Source organism: Larus michahellis, chromosome 16 (genome assembly GCF_964199755.1).
Source record: "Larus michahellis chromosome 16, bLarMic1.1, whole genome shotgun sequence".
NCBI lineage: Eukaryota > Metazoa > Chordata > Aves > Charadriiformes > Laridae > Larus > Larus michahellis.
Window position 1 is genome coordinate 821,561 of NC_133911.1, and position 18,899 is coordinate 840,459.

General features: G+C 50.8%; 1 protein-coding gene across 4 annotated transcripts in view; it reads right to left on the bottom strand.

Moving 5' to 3' along the window:
* The window catches only part of EPHB2 (EPH receptor B2), a 140,123-nt gene that overhangs the window by 21,445 nt on the left and 99,779 nt on the right, over positions 1-18,899 (bottom strand). For all 4 annotated transcript variants that reach the window (XM_074609494.1, XM_074609492.1, XM_074609493.1 and 1 more), the window contains exon 6: positions 11,553-11,677. In XM_074609494.1, coding sequence (XP_074465595.1) covers positions 11,553-11,677 — 125 coding nt within the window. The remainder of the gene's footprint in view (positions 1-11,552; positions 11,678-18,899) is intronic.

The window sequence follows — 18,899 nt, forward strand, 5'->3', positions numbered from 1 at the left end:
TTCTTGTGCTGAAGGCTCCAGAGCTGGACACAGCTGGACCCCAGGTAGGGTCTCACCAGAGCAGAGCAGAGGGGCAGAATCCCCTCTCTGGATCTGCTGGCCACGCTTCTTTTGATGCAGCCCAGGATACGATTGACCTTCTGGGCTGCAAGCGCACATTATTGGCTCATGTAAAGCTTTTCATCCATGAGTACCCCCAAGTCCTTTTCCGCAGGGCTGCTCTCTATCACCTCATCCCCCAGCCTGTATTGATAACGAGGGTTGTCCCAACCCAAGTGTAGGACCTTGCACTTGGCCTTGTTGAACTTCATAAGGTTTGCTCGGGCCCACCTCTTCATCTCATCCAGGTCCCTCTGGATGACATCCCGTCCCTCTGGCATATCAACTGCACCACTCAGCTTAGTGTTGTCGGCAAACTTGCTGAGGCTACACTTGATCCCACTGTCTATAGCACTGATGAAGATATCAAAAAGCACCAGTTCCAGTATGGATCCCGGAGGGACACCACTTGTCACCCCTCTCCATCTGGACATCGAGCCATTGACCATCACCCTCTGGATGCGACCATCCAGCCAGTTCCTTATCCACTGAACAGTCCACCCATCAAATCCTTATCTCTCCAACTTAGAAAGTCAAAGGCCTTGCAGAACTCCAGACAGATGATATCCACGGCTCTCCCCTTGTCCACTGATGCAGTCACTCCACTGTAGAAGGCCACTAGGTTGGTCAGAAAGGATTTGCCCTTGGTGAAGCCATTCTGGCTGTCTCGAGTCACCTCCCTGTCCTCCATGTGTCTTAGCGTGGCTTCTAGGAGGATCTGTTCCATGATCTTCCCAGGCACAGAGCTGAGGGTGACAGGGCGGTAGTTCCCAGGGTCCTCCTTTTTACCCTTTTTAAAAATGGGTGTGATGTTTCCCTTTTTCCAGTTGCCAGCGACTTCACCTGACTGCCATGGCTTTTCAAATATCACAGAGAGTGGCTTGGCAACTACATCAGCCAGTTCCCTCAGGACTCTGGGATGCATCTCATCAGGTCCCATAGATTTGTGTATATTCAGGCTCCTCAGGTGGTCACGAACCTTGTCTACACTTATAGTGGGAGGGAAGCACTAGTAGATGGGACAGGATCTCTTTGTGCTAGCCACTGTGCAAGTAAACAGCCAGTCCCTGTCCCCCTCCCAGGAACATAGAGAACAGGTCAACAGAGGAGGATGAAAGATGGTACTGAATGTGGTGCTTCCCATGATCAGGGTACAGTGGCCAGGTGCCTGGTAGCCATGTAGCCCTTAAAGTCAGTGCAAAGCACCAATATATGCAAACAGAACATTTTCTGCTGCTGGAAAACAGAAAAATCTTAGGAAAGCCAAGCTCTAAGTATGAGCCCCCAATAAAAGGACACGCAGGCACTGCTTTTTGAATCAAATTTCTGTCGCTATGTTGAAAGTGTTTATCCTTTTTGGTAACACCTCCGATCTGGCAGGTCAGGCTGCTTTGGCAGGATCACTGGTTGGAACAGATCAGCTGACAACACAAAATCTGAGCTGGCAAGTTTAGAAGCGAGTTCGTGAGATCTGCTAACTTCACAAAGGGCTCAGCAAGCCCAAGAACTCCCACCCCACACAGACTCACCAGAGAGGTGAGATAACCTCATGAGAAGTGGGCAGGGACTGGCAGAAGGAAGAAGTCAGACACATAGTTTGTGCAATCCCATCAAGTGGGACTGAGGGCGTGATCAAGGGACTGGGCTTTTGTCTCAGCTATGAAGCTCCACTGGGTGGGCATGGAGATATTTCTTCTTGTCCCACACTACAATGAGATCAGAGTGAAACTCCCAGCAAGGAGCAAAGCATCCACTCCTCCTCACCCAGCTTCTTCTGCAGTGCACTCATGAAGGACAGTGGGTATCAAAGAGGCAATCAGGCAGAAGGTCCCATCTTCTGATGAACCAAGGTTTCCTCACACAAAGGTGCAAGTTACGCAGGCTGTTGCTCTCTTGTGCTGCTTTGCTGCCTGCAAGGCAACAGTGAAGTAGAAGTCAATGGAGAGTCTTGCACCCAACTTTGCACACCCTTTGCCCAGAGAGGGCTGTGTCCTCAGCCTCCTCAGCTGCTGGACAACAAAATGAGTCAGAGGTTGTTTTGCCCACTAATAAATTATGGAGTTTGTCTTTGGGGTCTGCTGCCTCCTTTCTTTTATCCACTCTGCACATTGCTATCCATCTGTTGACTTTGCTTTCATGTTCACTCACTTCTGAGAACTGCACTGGTGCCTCCACTCAGAGGGTCGTCTGCACAGCCAGAAGCTGTGGTACCAGCAACATTAGAGGCCCACAAAGAATAGTCATTCACTATGGGGCTCCATACAGCAGACCACGTTGAACCAATGTTCTCCTCATGTTCCTGGGACAGCCTGGTGCTTTCTCAATTAGTCATCATGCTGGAGCAGAACTGCAAGATGGCACTTGCAAGATGGATTATACTCATGACCCCGGTTTGTGCAGACTATTTGCCTCACAGCTGCAAAGCAGCTGAAAGACAACATTCATGGTGTTAATTTCTTCTTGTATCAAGCCTTTGATTGAGCAGTGCTCTGGTGTGGACGGCTGGTAAGAGAGTGGTCTGGCAGGAATGTGTTTCTCCAAGTGTGCAGTCAAATTCGGAGGCTTGGAAATGCCGATGGCACATCATTCTGCAGGGTAATGCAGAGCAGCTCTGCTAATGTCTGGGAGACCTCCATTACTAACAGCGTTCAGGAACAGTTTTCTCTTCTCGGAAGTACAACATCAGGTTTATCCACCAGGACCTGGCACTGAAGGTGCCTTGGGTATCACTGGAGTGTTTGGGAGCTAGACTAATGACCATGAAAAGCTCTAGTACAAGAAAGATCAAGAAAAGAAGAGCACGCAGAAAACCGATTGCCTTGTTTGTCTGATCAGGCCTCAGCACTCCCTTGGACCTTTCCCAGGCAGGCTAAGAGAGAAATAGGTCAGGAAATGTTTACAGTTTTAGTGCTCAAGGGCTTGGATGAACCCTCCCAGGCCCTTGGATGGCACTAACAACACGGTTCTTTTAAAATCATTTGTCCAACTGTTTGAGGGAACTTCATCTCTGCTCCTGGAGGACTTTAAATTGCATGCAATGGGCATGCTTCCAAGACAGGTGACGGCCTGGGAAATTGACGTCTTGTCTATCTCGGAAAGGTGTGCTCATGCGGGTGCTCTCCTCTAATCCCAGACCACAAGGAAAGAGCATTTACACCTCTCTACCCTCCCTTATCAGACCTATTCTTTCCCCTTGGCATATTGCTCAGCCATCACCTCTCCAACAATTCACTTCAAACACTTCTCCCCTTCCACCCCTCTGGGCTTCTCCAGCAGGTCCAGGGCATCCCAGGTAGTTTAAAGTCCAAATGCCTTTGCTGTTTCTCCCAGCTTGTTTTTTGCAGAGGTTTGATGGTCGATTGGTTTTTTATTTTCCCCCTGCTGATTTCGGTTTGAGTTTGGAAATCCTAATTTAAAATAACACACTTCTTATTTCCTCATAGGTTTGATTTTGAATCCTCATCTGGTTCCCCTTTACCTGAGCCAAATTTAAGATGAGACTGAAGTCTGATCAACAAAGAGTTTCTCGAAACATGAATAGTCTGTGAAACACTCGAAGGATTTCGAAAAATTATTTCTAAAAAATCATGTTTTATCAGCCAAAGGAAAAAAAAAAAGCCAAAGAAAAATGTCGACCGACTTAATTTGGCAGATGACTCCTCTGTGTGTCTGCACAGTGGCATTCTGCTGTGGTTCCTGAAGCAAACAGAGCCACACGTACAAAGCTAGTCCAAGGCTGTGGTCCAAATCCTCACACACATCTGAATTTTGGCCTCCATGTGATAGAGTACATTAGGAGTGATGCTCAGATGTGGTAACAGGGTCCTGCCGGCCACTCTGCGGGTGGATCCGTGGGGTCCACAGCTCTCGGACTCTTGTGGGGATCACCACTTGTAGGTAGATCTCACAGAATCACAGAATGGTAGGGCTGGAAGGGACCTTCGGAGGTCTTCTAGTCCAACCCCCTGCCAGAGCAGGGTCACCCAGAGCAGGTGGCACAGGAACATATCCAGGCGGGTTTTGAATATCTCCAGAGATGGAGACTCCACCACCTCTCTGGGCAGCCTGTGCCAGGGCTCTGCCACCCTCACAGGAAAGAAGTTCCTCCTCATGTTTAGGTGGAACTTCCCGTGTTCCAGTCTGTGCTCTCGAGACCATGTGCCCCCACAGACAGGTATCTGATCAAGTGTGTTGTGGTAAGAATGCCTGGATGTCTCTCACAAGAAAACTGAGCCCTGGACAGAAGCAACGTGGACCCTGGGTAGGGACTGGGACTGCACGAAAGCTACCACAGGGCTCCCTGGCAAGGTTTCCTCTTAATCTTCTTGATCTCAAAGTTTTCCCCAGAGAGCCCCTTTCAAGGGTTTGGGCAGCACAGGGGGAAGGGGCATCCCAGCTCTTTCACTCCATCCTGGGTGTCACATCCTGGTGTGACACACCAGGCAGCAGCTTTGGCCTCAGGCTCAGGGATGCTGGTGTCCAACACTTCAGGCTGGAGACTAGGAAAGTCCTCTGAGCCAGCCCAGGAGCAGTACTTCCAGCCGTCCTTGGTATGAGCTCTGGCAACATCCAGTTCTGATGATCACAGAATCACAGAATCATAGGGTTGGAAGGGACCTCTGGAAATCACCCAGTCCCACCACCTGCCAGAGCAGGGTCACCCAGAGCAGGTGGCACAGGAACGCATCCAGGCGGCTTTGGAATGTCTCCAGAGACGGAGACTCCCCCACCTCTCTGGGCAGCCTGTGCCAGGGCTCTGCCACCCTCACAGGAGAGAAGTTCCTCCTCATGTTTAGGTGGAACTTCCCATGGTCAATTTGTGCCCGTTACCCCTTGTCCTGTCACTGGGCACCACTGAGAAGAGCCTGGCCCCATCCTCCTGACACCCACCCTTTCAGTATTTATCAGTGTTGATAAGATCCCCCCTCAGCCGTCTTTTTTCCAGACTGAAGAGACCCAAATCCCTCAGCCTTTCTTCATCAGAGAGGGGTTCCAGTCCCCCCAGCACCTTGGTGGCCCTTTGCTGTCCCCTCTCCAGCAGTTCCCCGTCCTTCTGGAACCAGGGAGCCCAGAACCGGACCCTGCGCTCCAGCTGTGGCCTCCCCAGGGCAGAGCAGAGGGGGAGGATGACCTCCCTCCACCTGCTGCCCACGCTCTTCTTGATGCCCCCCAGGATGCCATTGGCCTTCTTGGCCACAAGAGCCCATTGCTGGCTCATGGGCATCCTGTTGTCCCCCAGGACTCCCAGGTCTCTTTCCACAGAGCTGCTCTCCAGTAGGTCACCCCCAACCTGTCCTGGTGCGGGGGGTTATTCCTCCCCAAGTGCAGCACCCTACACTTGCCCTTGTTGGCAATGATGCTGGGCTAATGATGCCGGGCTCCTGTCAGAAGCTCCTGGGCACCATAAAGGTTCTACTCCCATCTCCACCTCCACCATCAGCTGCCACAGGTTGCCTCTCCCCCAACCTCAGGCCCCCAGCCAACCCGTGCCCTTTCGCCAGCACTGGCTAGAGACATCAAAGGGCTCCTGTGCCTCCTATAACTTTTGCATTGGTGACCGAACTGGGCACAAGGAATGGGCTGAATGTCTTCAAACAGTTACAAAATTGGTAACTTATGGAATACCCTAAGACCAATCATTTTGCATAACAAGTAGAGGTAATTATTCTTTGCAGTGCTTGACACTGCAGTGGGTCTCCGGTTTCCACGCTCAGGGATGAATTTGGCAACTTTGGACAAAAACTACTACTCCCTTTCTAAATGAAAACAACACACACTTTTTTAGTAAGATAAACATTGCCAGGTGCCTCTTGGAGGTAAAAAAAAAAAAAAAGCATTAAAGAGAAGACCACAGAGAGCAGACACGTCATTCAGTGTTTGCGTAACAATCTGCACTGATTTACTCTACGTGTGAAAGAAAATCATCATGTTGCCTCTGTACAGGCATTTTTAATAGCATGTAATAATAGAAATGTTATAAATAATCCATGAAATGGAAACAAAAGTATAACACTGTTTCAGGTATTGTGAACAGCTCTTTTCCGTTCACGCTAAAACCCTTATTGCAATTTTTGGTTTTAATTTATGTCTTCATATAGAAGAGAACCAATTCAAAATGAAGGGCCAAATGAGGTGTGCCCAGGTAGAGGAGCTCCTGCGCTTCGTGATGGAGCTCAGGGAGGAGGTAAGCAGGTTGAGGGCCATCAGGGAATGTGAGCGAGAGAGAGAGATGCTTGGAGTCGTTCCCTGCCTCCCGTGATGGAAACCCAGCAGGCAGACGGAGCCCCTTCTCCAGAGAACTCCCTGTCCTCTCTCCGCCTGACTGAACGTGGTGACCTGGAGTACAGGGGGAAATGCCAAGATGCTCCTGCCCGGCACAACAGGTGCCGCAGTCGCGTCTGCCGAGTGACTACCCCACCTTCCCCGATGCCATTGCGTAAATGGTACAGTGCTCTGCAAGAGGAACTGGACAATGATGAGGATGATAGTTCTTCCAGCTTGGAGGTGTTATCGAAGTCTGGTTGGACCATCCCCCGCATCAAAACCTCTGTGGTAAAGAATAAAGGACGGGTCATTGTCATAGGCGACTCACTACTGAAGGGAGTGGAAGGCCCGATACGCAGACCAGACCCGCTACACAGGGAGGTCTGCTGCCTCCCTGGGGCCCAGGTCAAGGATGTAGAGAAGCAGCTTCCTTCCCTAGTACGGCCCTCGGATTATTACCCCATTTTGATTTTTCAGGTAGGCGGTGATGAAGTAGTGAGAAGAAGTCCAAGGGCAATGAAGACAGATTTCAGGACCTTGGGAGGCATCAAGGTCCTTTCAAGGCATCGAGAGCACAAGTCCTGTTCTTCTCTATCCCTCCAGTTGCAGGGAATGATGAGGGGGTAAATGGGAAGAGACAGAAGATCAATGCCTGGCTCCGAGTCTGGTGCTACTGGCAGGACTTTGGGTTCTTTGACCACGGCTTGATTTACAAGACACCAGACCTGCTGGTAACGGGTGGAAATAGCTTATCTCGCAGGGGGAAAAGGGTTCTAGGACAAGAGTTAGCAGGGCTCATTGAGAGAGCTTTAAATTAGATTCAAAGGGGGATGGGGATGCAACTGGGCTTGCCAGCGAGGTGCCTGGGTGTAGTAGCTCAGCACTTGTGGGGCAGCGCGCCAGCATTTTTGAGAACCAGAAGGCTACCACCCCTCGAGGGTGAAAACTACATGCTCAACTCCCTCTCTGAAATACTTATACACCAGTGCATGCAGCATGCGGAATAAGCAGGAAGAGCTGGAGATCTGTGTGCGGTCGCAGGGCCACGATCTCATTGCAATTACTGAGACGTGGTGGGACAGCTCACGTGGCTGGAACACTGTCATAGATGGCTACGTCCTTTTCAGGAAAGACCGGACAGCGAGGCGAGGTGGTGGCGTTGCTCTTTATGTGAGAGAGCATTTGGAATGCATCGAGCTCTCCCTGGGGGTGGATGAAGAGAGAGTTGAGAGCTTGTGGGTGAGGATTAAGGGACAGGCGAATACGAGAGATACTGCTGTGGGTGTTTATTACAGGCTGCCTGATCAGGGTAGGGAAGCTGATGAGGCTTTCTAGAGACAGCTGAAAGTAGCCTCGCAGTCACAAGCCTTGGTTCTCACGGGGGACTTCAATCGCCCTGATATCTGCTGGGAAAGCTACACTGCCAGGCACGCAGAGTCCAGGAGGTTCCTCCAGTGCATTGATGGTAACTTTTTGACTCAGGTGGTGGAGGAGCCAACAAGGAGAGGAGCACTCCTGGACCTAGTACTGACAAACACAGAGGGACTGGTGGAGGACACTGAGGTTGGGGGCAGCCTTGGCTATAGGGATCATGAAAAGACAGAGTTCAGGATCATGGGTACTATGCACAAAACAACAAGTAGGATTGCAGCCTTGGACTTCAGGAGGGCTAACTTTGACCTCTTCAGTAAACTGCTTGGAGAGATCCCGTGGGCTAGGGCTCTGGAAGGCTGGGGGGGAGGCTCAAGAGAGCTGGTCAATATCCAAATACCACTTTCTCCAAGCTCGGGATCGGTGCATCCCTAAGAGTGAGAAATCAGGCAAGGGAAGCAGGAGACCTGTGTGGTTGAGCAGGGAGCTTTTGAAAAAGCTCAAGTGGAAGAAGGAAGTTTACAGTACGTGGAAGAAGGGACTGACCACTTGTGAAGATTACAAGAATGCCGCCAGAGCATACAGGGATGAAACAAGGAAAGCCAAGGCCTCGTTGGAATTAAATCTGGCAAGGGATGTTTCTTCAAGTATATCGAAGGTAAAAGAAAAACTAGAGAAAATGTGGGTCCGCTGTTGAATGAGACAGGATCCATGGTGACAGAGGATGCAGACAAGGTGGAGTTACTGAATGCTGTCTTTGCTTTGGTCTGTACTGCTCAGGCCAGCCCTCAGGAGTCCCAGACTTTGGAGAAAGTAACAGGGCAAGTCTGGATGAAGGAAGACTTCCCCTTGGTTGAAGAGGATCAAGTTAGAGATCAATTAAGTAAGCTGGATAACCACAACAAGCCCATGCGTCCTGATGGGATGCACCCACAAGTGCCGAGGGAGCTGGCAAAGTCATTGCTGGGCTGCTCTCCATCATCTTTGAAAGGTCCTGGAGAACAGGCGAGGTGCCTGAGGACTGGAGGAAAGCCAATGTCACTCTGGTCTTCAAAAAGGGCAAGAAGGAAGACCCAGGAAACTACAGGCCGGTCAGCCTCACCTCCATCCCTGGAAAGATGATGGAACATCTCGTTCTGGGTGTCATATCAAAGCATGTGGAGGAAAAGAAAACTATCAGAAGTAGTTAACACAGATTCACCGAGGGGAAATCATGTCTGACTAATCTGATAGCCTTCTACAATGGCATGACTGGATGGATAGATGAGGGGAGGGCAGTGGATGTTGTCTACCTTGACTTCAGCAAGGCTTTTGATGTCATCTCCCACAGCATCCTCATAGGGAACCTTAGGAAGTGTGGGTTAAATGAATGGACAGTGGAGTGGATTGAAAACTGATTGAAAGACAGAGCTCAGAGGGTCACAATTAGGGGCACAGAATCTAGTTGGAGGTCAGTGATGACTGGTGTTCCCCAGGGGCCAGTACTGGGTCCAGTCCTCTTCAATATATTCATCCATGACCTGGATGAAGGGATAGAGTGCACCCTCAGCAAGTTTGCTGATGACACAAAACTGGGAGGGGTGGCTGACACACTGGAAGGCTGTGCCGCCATCCAGAGAGACCTGGATAGGATGGAGAGTTGGGCGGGCTCTCTAGAGCAGCTCTGTGGAAAGAGACCTGGGAGTCCTGGGGGACAACAGGATGCCCATGAGCCAGCAATGGGACCTTGTGGCCAAGAAGGCCAATGGCATCCTGGGGGGCATCAAGAAGAGCGTGGGCAGCAGGTGGAGGGAGGTCATCCTCCCCCTCTGCTCTGCCCTGGGGAGGCCACAGCTGGAGCGCTGGGTCCAGTTCTGGGCTCCCCGGTTCAAGATGGACAGGGAACTGCTGGAGAGGGGACAGCAAAGGGCCACCAAGATGCTGAGGGGACTGGAACCCCTCTCTGATGAAGATTGTCTGAGGGACTTGGGCCTTTTTAGTCTCAAAAAAACGACGACGGAGGAAGCATCTTATCAATGCTTATAAATACTGAAAGGGTGGGTGTCAGGAGGATGGGGACAGGCTATTTTCAGTGGTGCCCAGCGACAGGACAAGGGGTAACGGGCACAAACTTGAGCATAGGAAGTTCCACCTAAACATGAGGAAGGACTTCTTTCCTTTGAGGGTGGCAGAGCCCTGGCACAGGCTGCCCAGAGAGGTGGGGGAGGCCCCATCCCTGGAGACATTCAAGGCCAGGCTGGATGAGGCTCTGAGCAACCTGATCTAGTTGAAGATGTTCCTGCTGACTGCAGGGGGTTGGACTAGATGGCCTTTAGAGGTCCCTTCCAACCCAACACATTCTATGATTCTATGATTCTAAGAGCACAGCATATTTAAAGCTGTGCATTTTGGGACTGTTCCCAGGGATCAAGTAAATGGCACCGTACCCTAAGCTCTGATGATGGGGCAAGCAGATGCTCACCTTGTGGTTGGCTGCAAAGACTGGTCATGAACAGCAGCTTCCCCTTTAGACAAAAATTCCCTTTATTTACAGCCTCGCCCAGAAAACAGAGGGGAGAGGGAAGAAAGAAAGAGGGGGAGAGATTAAGAAAAGTAAGAGGAGAAGAATGAACTCCCTGAGATCTTCTGTCTCTAAGGGTCCCCAGGGAAAGGCGCCCTCTTGCTTTCCAGATCTGTCTTGTTACCTACTCATCCATCTTGCCACGTACTCTGGGATCATTTCCAAGGGTCAAATAAATGGCTGTGCTTTATGCAATATAGGTCAGGACCTATTTAACAGCTTACAAAGAAGCTCCCCCCCCCCTCCATTCTCCCTCTGGCTCTTGGTGATGAGAAAATAGGTCAGAGGCAGGCGGTGGGGGGGATTAATCATTTCTTCCGGCAGCTGCTGGGAAAAAACATTTTCAGTTCCATTTAATCATAAAGTTTTTTAATTAGTTAGTTTGCAATTTTTAATGTATAGTTTATAAGCTCTTGTGTAAGGGGCCAGATTCCTGGAATGAGACATCTCCTGCTCCCCACCTGCCCCGGGTAGCACAGATGAAGTTCACCAGCCAGGCTGAGCTTGGCAGGTCCTGGGACTAAGGTCAACAAGGTGTTCAGGTCTCTCAGCAGCCACACAACTCCAGCCCCATGGGACGGACAACCTGACACAGCCCTGGCTTGCAGTCCCTCTGCTGTCTGGGCAGGGGGGAGGTGGAAGGGGCACGTTCCTCAGGGATGGAAGAGGCAGAACTGAGGGATCCTTTCACATCAGCCTCTCCACACTCCATAGTGCAGTATGTACCCTCCATGGGAGTATGGGACAGCACAAGACCCGGGTAAAGGTGTTCAGGTTGCTGCACACAGACGCCAAACTCACCTTTGGTGTAAATGCATTGATGGAGAGCATTACACAAAATCTCAAAGACTGGACACTCAGCTAGTGTGGTCCACCCCGGGACTAGATGCTCTGTGACATCCCTACCATCCCCATTCCTCACTAATGCCCCTGTAGGGGAAAGGGAAAAATTATACCCTGGACCCTGGCTACCCACCTCTCCCTGAAATGGGTCCACCTGTCACAAGTGCTGGAGAGGTGAAGGGAGGAGAAGCTCCTCCTGAAAGACCAGCAGATTTCACTCAATTGCAGTGTCTACGCAGGGACACTGGAACAACCACTGGGCTCCAACAGGTTGATAGACACTGCCAACTGCATCAAGAGAAGTAACCTATCGACCAACCAACTGCTGTAGCCAGTGTTATGCCCTTACGCGGAGCTTTGCATCACCTCCTCTCCCCAAAACCTGCGTCTGAACCCTGCCAAGGTCCCGCAGTACCTTCTCGTAATATTGCAGCTCATAATCCAGGATGACTCCATTCGGTTGGTCAGGCTGAGACCACGAGAGGGTAATGCTGTCCACGGTGCGGCTGACCTGGTGCATGATGGACACAGCTGAAGGAGCTGGAAGAGAGAGCGAGACAGAGGCTTCAGTCACATGCCTGCATGGGCAGGACCTGCGTTCCCCGGTTGGAGGCAGGCAGGTGTGTTACTGCTCTTTGGAGTTACTGAATTCGCTTCCAGCAGCGGCAGGGCTGCCCACGGGTCAGGAGATCCTGGCTTTTGCTGTCTGTAGAGAGCAGTTAGGGGAGAACAAACTGCTCACTAAGAGTTTGTAATCAGAAGCCACGTAGGGCAGCACCTCAGGCAGGAAAACAGCTCATTCCCAGGCAAAACAAGCCCAGGGTTGGAGCAAACACAGCCTTGTTCCTCTGGAAAATGCATTGCCAGCCAGCAACATACAATCCTCCCTGCTTGCCATGGAGAAACAGGGGGTTTTGTACTTTGACATTTGCATATAAGGTACAGGCAGACGCAGGAAGCAAGCGGCTCCTCTCCACCGTGGTGTGCTGGGTCTGCAAGATGCAAATGCCAATCAAGGGAGGTGCGTACAGCAGCCTGAGCATGCAACGCAAACCTGACCTGACATGCTGACAATGGTGAGTCTCCCGCCTCATCAGAGCGCCCTGGAAATAGCACACCCACAGACGCCACTTGTCCCACTGAGCACAATAGGACCTTCCAGCAGCTCCTCAGACAAGCCAGCCAGCTGTCCACCACTTGCACTTCCCTGCGTTGCCTACGTGGCTTGACACACGGCCAGGTAGGAACACTGCAGTCTCGGCTGGTGCCACACCGTGGGAAAACCGTCCTCCAGGGGCCTGTGCTAACAAGTCCATGGGGCAGGGACCACGGCGCAGAGTTGTCACCTCCCTGTGAAACTCTGACCAGCTCTGATCCTGCTTGCTGTGGACCAGGGCAGGTGAGCAAGCAGCCTGGACTGCTTTCAATCCGGTTGGCTCGGGTATTGGTAGAGCAGAGATGCCACAGCATTGCAGGTATCAGCCTACTGCCCCCCACCCCTGGCTGGAGGGGCTGGCACACAGAGATGTCGGTCCTGTGTCCCAGACCGGTGAGCAGAGCACGTGTCCTTGCCCACCCGGGCCCAGCCCGCTGGCAGCACCGCCAACACAGCCTCCATGGATGTCAGCCCAGAGGCCATCCCAGACCTCACCCAGTGCCAGCCCAGCCTTGGGAGTGCTAACTCCAGCACAGCATTAGCCCTGGCGCACCTGCCAGCACAGACTCCCTGCTTCAGCAGCTTCAGGGCAGAGGGGAAGCCTCAGGGGTGGGAGAGGACTGGAAAGGGGCAGCGAGAAAGCTTCTCCATCACTTGCATGCCAGGCCTGGATGCAGAGAGGCTTACACTCAGAGGGGCTTTTACCAGGTCCAATCCTTTCAATATTTCATGGAAGGACAACTCATTTGACAGATCTGAGAACAGCTTGGAAGAGCAGCACGCAAAGCAAAGCACCTCTCACCTATCTCCAGTCTGGTTTCCCTTGGCATCATGAGCAGTGACAGAAACCGTGGCAGCTGAGGACTGCAGACATGGCAGCGGTAGGACTGCGCTACTTGGACCAGCGTGGCTGCAGCATGTTCCTGCACACCACTGTAATGAATTACAGCTCAGCAACTCCTCTCAAAATATACCAACAAAAGCCATTTTTCTGATCCGCCATTTGCCTCTTCGCTACTGGCTTTCAGGATTCAGAGCACTGTAGCTCCCAGGATGTTCAACACCTGTGTGCCAAGAGGAGTAGGGGTTGGGCAGGGTGAAGCCAAATCTGCCACCACACTGCTGCACCATTTCCCTTCATATCCCGGGGTTCCCCCACCCCTGAAGGAAGGTGCAATGCAGGTTAGCCTCAGCAAAGTGTTGGCAATCTCTGGTTTTGTCCCTCACTTACTAAAACTGAATGAGGGCAGAGAACTTCCATCACTGGAAATGTTCAAGGTCAGGTTGGACAGGGCTTTGAGCAAACTTATCTAGTGAAAGATGTCCCTGTCCACTGCAGGTGGGTTGGACTAGACGATCTTTAAAGGTCACTTCTGACCCAAATCATTCTATGATTGAGATCACCTCCTCCCAAACGCCAATCCCTCCATCCATTTCTGGTTAAGCCAAACCTCATTACCACCACTCTGAAACTCTCTGCCTCATTTCAGACCTTCCCTTGCTCCACGGCATACATCACTGCTTCCCTCCTGCCTTAATGTCCCAGTCCCACCGCTTCACGGCCCATATTTACAAACTCCTGGGATTAGTTTCTCATGCTGGTGTTAAGATAAAACACAGGTAACATTTCTGGAGCCTGTCAGCTCTTGCCAGAGCTTGCTGCTTCTTCGTCGACACAGATTTCATAGGCCATCTGCAATCTCCAAGACAAACATTTATCTCTCTGTGGAGAAAGACCTTGGAAGGAAGACGCGACGAAGCTACAGATGGCCCTGCAGCAGGGATTGGGCCTGGACTGAGATGAGTACACAGCCCATGGTCTCTCTGGCACATCTGAGCTGCATACGCCCTGGGAACTGACCCCACACTCATACAGGCTCTTCTTGCAGGACAGGGGCTGTTTACACCCAGACCAATCCCACCACAAACCTGGGATGTGGCAACATCCCATGATTTCAACACAGGTTCAATGGTTGATCTTGCAGCTGAAGAAGCTCCTCAGCTCCAGGTCCCTCCAAGTAGGAGCAGGTCCCCAGGACGTTCTTCTCCCACTTCCATGCATGTGTGAATCATTTGTGACCAGCCACAGCCCAGGCAGCTGTGCACTTGGTGAACCTGCCCTCATCTGGCTCAGAAAAAAGAAAAAAATGGATGAGGTGGGGCTCACCTAATGAGACTTAATGAGGCAAATACGCTGCATGTTGGGAAGGAGGCAGGTGAGATGAATGACTATAGCAACTTCAGCGCTTTTCCTACACCTGAGGCAAAGGAGTGTCTCTGGATAAGCAGGAACCTCCACCATCATGTCTTCTCAGTAGCTGCTTTTGTTATCACAGACATCAGGGAAATGCACAATAATAAAACTGCATAAAGCTTTAGGTTAGTAAGTGACCTCTGGAGGTTTCTAGTTCAACTGGCTTGCAGAGTAATTTCAGTCAGATCACTTTGCTCAGGACTACATCAAGTTGAGATCTGAATATGTTCAGGGATGAGGACCCCACAGGCTCTCGGAGCACCAGTCCCCAGCTGCCTCGCTCTTGTGGGGAAGAAGCTTTTCCTCATGTCCCATTGGACCTTCCCTCATTGCACCTTGTGGCCATTCCTACTGTCCTCCCACTGTGCACCTCTGTGAAGAGTCTGGCTCTGTCTTCTAGGGGGTTGGACTAGATGATCTCCAGAGGTCCCTTCCAACCCTATGATTCTATGATTCTCTTTAAAATCCCTTTTGAAGTGGGAGACTGTAGCTAGATGCCCCTCAGCCTCCTCCTCTCCAGGCTGGCCAAATCCAGCTCTCTCAGCTATTCCTGTATGTCTTAATTCTCCAGCCCCCGGCCGATCCTAATGATCCTCCTGCCAGACCTGCTCCAGTTTGTTGATGTCTCTGTAGTACTGGGGAGTCCCAAAGTGGACACAGTACCTCAGATGTGGTCTCATAAGTGCTGAGCAGACGGGAACAATCACTCCATTTTTTTGCCTATGCTCTTGCTAATGGAGTGCAACACACTTGCAATGCTACAAAACATGGTCCTCATCACACATCTTCACCACAGGTGAGGGCAACAGCTTGTGCAGGGAGAGGCTCCCACCTCTGTGAATAAGGGATGGGCTGGGACTGGATGTCTGAGCTTGAAAGCAGTTTAGTGGAGTCAGCCAGACCTCAGAGCGACTTTCTAAAATCTAGTCAGAAGGAGAAGCTTCTAGCCAGATAGTGACACAAACGCTCAGGCAGCTGGTATCTGACAGCTCTTGTACTCTGGAGCAAACGGCTCCTTCACACCCAGCTGCAAAGTCAGAGAAGACCCATGAGTTCCTGACTCTTCACCACTTCCAAGGCTGGAAGGTCCTGCTTAGAGTTCTCTGCTCTGCCCCTAAGTCCACATGGGTGACCTTGTACCTCCACATTACCCCCCTGCGCTGTCATTTTCTACCTGGAAAATGAGGCTAGCCATCCTGTCTCTTTTTCACTCCTTGCCTGTCTTATCTAATTTTGCTGAGCAGTTTCAGAGGCAGAGACTGTGCTGAGGAGCTTGGTCCCCCGGCAGTATTTAATGCATGTAAAATAATAGCTAAAAAGAAAGGAGATGAAACCAGTTAAAGTGAACACAAAGAGCGTCCAATCTGGGATAGTGCTACTTAGTGATACTCTCATCACAAGGTGTGCTCCGGCTCTGACAGAAGCATCAAGCACTTTGTGACCAGCCTGAAACACAATGTAGAAAGAGCTTTACTGCCATGGGACATGGTGCAGTGACAAGCACAACGGAAAAGACTGTGAGAGATATACACTTTGTGACACGTGACGAACTAAGCTGAGAAAAGATGGCAAAAGTTTCAAAATATCTAAGCTGACTTTCCTGAGCTGTTGTTTCTGAACAATCCATAGATAGGTTCCCTCCACTGGGTTTCTGAAATGTCAAAGCAAAGAGTTAACAAACTGCAAAAAGGACAAAAACAATTTAAAAAAAAAAAAAAGTTCTTTGTTCTTTCAGCCTGTTTTGTGCCAAGCCCTTTCCAGGATCAGCCAGAGTACTCCTGGGCTGCTAACGCCCACTTAACCCGGCCCTGTGGGATTGGTCACCTTGTTCCATGAATCCTGACTCCTCTTTGTTCCCTTCTGAGAAAAGAAACAGACCTTTAGGAACCATTTCCAGGTTGGAAAAATGGTCTTTTTTTCATTTCCAGGTTGGAAATGGTCACTAAATTGGTGACAATTGCCCGTTGTCACAAACTGACCAGTGCCAAAGACTTACCCTCACCTCTCGGCGCACCTGGCTGTCCCTTACTCATGGAAGGCGTTTGAGTCACTGTGCACAAGGAAAATGGATGCTGGAAAAGGGACCTGCCCTGTGACACATAAAGGAGATCAGATTTGGAGCACCCCAGTTCTCAGAGCCACTATCGCTTTGAGATGTCACCCCCATAAATGCGTACGCAGATGCAGAGTTATCCTGACGGTGTCTCCAGGTGCATGTGTGCAGCAGCAATGCAAAAAATAAACAGAGCTTAATTTCCACAGCAGACAGAAACTTACATTTCGTGACTGAAACCCTTGAGCCCCAAGTCACTCGGAGGCAAAAGGAGTCATTTGAGTCCTTGAAAGGCACTTTTCTACATCCTCTTCATCTGGGATAGCCTCAGATTCTTTGGATTCCTCTTAGTGGAGCCCTGTGGTTTCTCCAAATTGCTGGAGAAATAAACCAAGCCAAAACCACCACTGAAGTGTAAAATAAGCTTAATGAAAATCCACTGATGTAAAAAGGCAGATGACTTGTCCCCTGCTGCAACAAAATCTGCGGCGAGCGGGGAGGGGGAGCAGCCGACGTCTCTCACATGATGACCCCTCTGGGGCAGAAGCACCAGGGGGATCCTTCCATGGTCATCACCCCAAACCTCCACACGGCCACACAACACTGATCACAGCCAGACCCTTGTCTAGGCTGGCGCTTGGGGCTTCAGCAGTTTACCCTAATCTACCAGGAGCTTAGCAGACTTCCCTGGCTCGGGGGCAGCTCTGCGGGATAAATCTCTGGGGGTGTCGACAGCTCATCTTGTCCAGCTTTTCTGCGGCCCACACAGGGTGCAAGAAGCTGCCTGAGCTCAGCTACTGGAGACACATGGGAAGGGTGGGGCTCAAGATGAAGCCCATCCTCAGGTCTTGCCAGCAGAGCCGCACACCCATAACCTCCCCGAAGGACACACAGGTATAATCACTGACTTCTGCCAAGGCTGTAATGACAGCTAAGACAGCAGTGTCCTCACAAACTATGCTGGCTCAGTGACACAAGGTTGGCATGTCCAGGCAAGAAGGTCTCAAATCCTACTGCACAGCGTATTTGGGCAACTTAGTGGAAAGATTGGGATCTTAGGTCCTGTTTAACTGACTGTCTCCCAGGAAAAAACATCTACTCGGGCAGAAACCTGAAGTCACAACAGGGTTTGGTAAGAGAAGCACCAGAGCCACAAGGCTTTGCAGCCTGTTCAGTATTTAACCTTCGCAAAAGCAGTGCAGGAGCTTCAACAGCACAGAGGACAATGCTTCAACATACCCTAAGGCTGGTCTTGCCAGTGTCAAGGTGGGTCTGATAGACATTCTGAATGAATACTCTAAGCCATCAAAAGGCTAACAGGCAAGAAAAGGCATCCTGTCCTCTTCTGGCTGTGCTTTGTACCAGAGCCATGTTGTGGACTAAGTCTACCAGCAAGACAGACATAACCTAGGCCAGACATAAATGATGCTCCGGCCTCACCCAGGTCAGTGTTTCTGGCCTAGGTAATCACAGAATCATAGAATCACAGAATCACAGAATGTGTTGGGTTGGAAGGGACCTCTAAAGGCCATCTAGTCCAACCCCCCTGCAGTCAGCAGGGACATCTTCAATTAGATCAGGTTGCTCAGAGCATCATTAAGCCTGGCCTTGAAAGGGTAGGTTTAGATTAGACATTAGGAAGAAGTTCTGTACAATGAGGGGGGTGAAAGACTGGTCCAGGTTGCCCAGAGAGGTGGCGGAGGCCCCATCCCTGGAGACATTCAAGGCCAGGCTTGATGAGGCTCTGAGCAACCTGATCTAGTTCACCCGAGGCACCTTATTCTTGTCTAGCTGAAGCTCAAGGACCCATGCTGGGGAAAGGAATGAACCAAGAGGCTCAGGTGCCTCCACACCCAGCACAGGGTGGAGCCATGAAGGCTGACGGGGGCGACATTTGCCTGCTGATCCCTCTTCTCCCACCGTACCCTTCAGTTCCAATCCTGAAATCCCAGAAGGGCTGGTGGGATGGGATCCCTGGAGTCTCTGGTCCAACCCATCTGCCCCATGATGATCCTAAACACCAGATCAGGGAAGGTGGAGCTTTGTTAGCCAAATCTTTAAACCTCTCATGATGGGGCTTCCCTGGTTATCAGCCTCTCTGTATTAGTACCCTTTAGTCTTCTTGATTAGCTCTAGAAATAAAATGACAATTTTGGGTCATAAAGCACAATCTTTCTCTGCCACATTACTGGGAACGACCCCCAGCATGCCCTGCCTCCCAGTCGCTACAGCTGAGGCACATTCAGCATTTTAAAAAGCATGTCTTCTGAAGAAAAATGAAAACAAAACCAAAAAACAA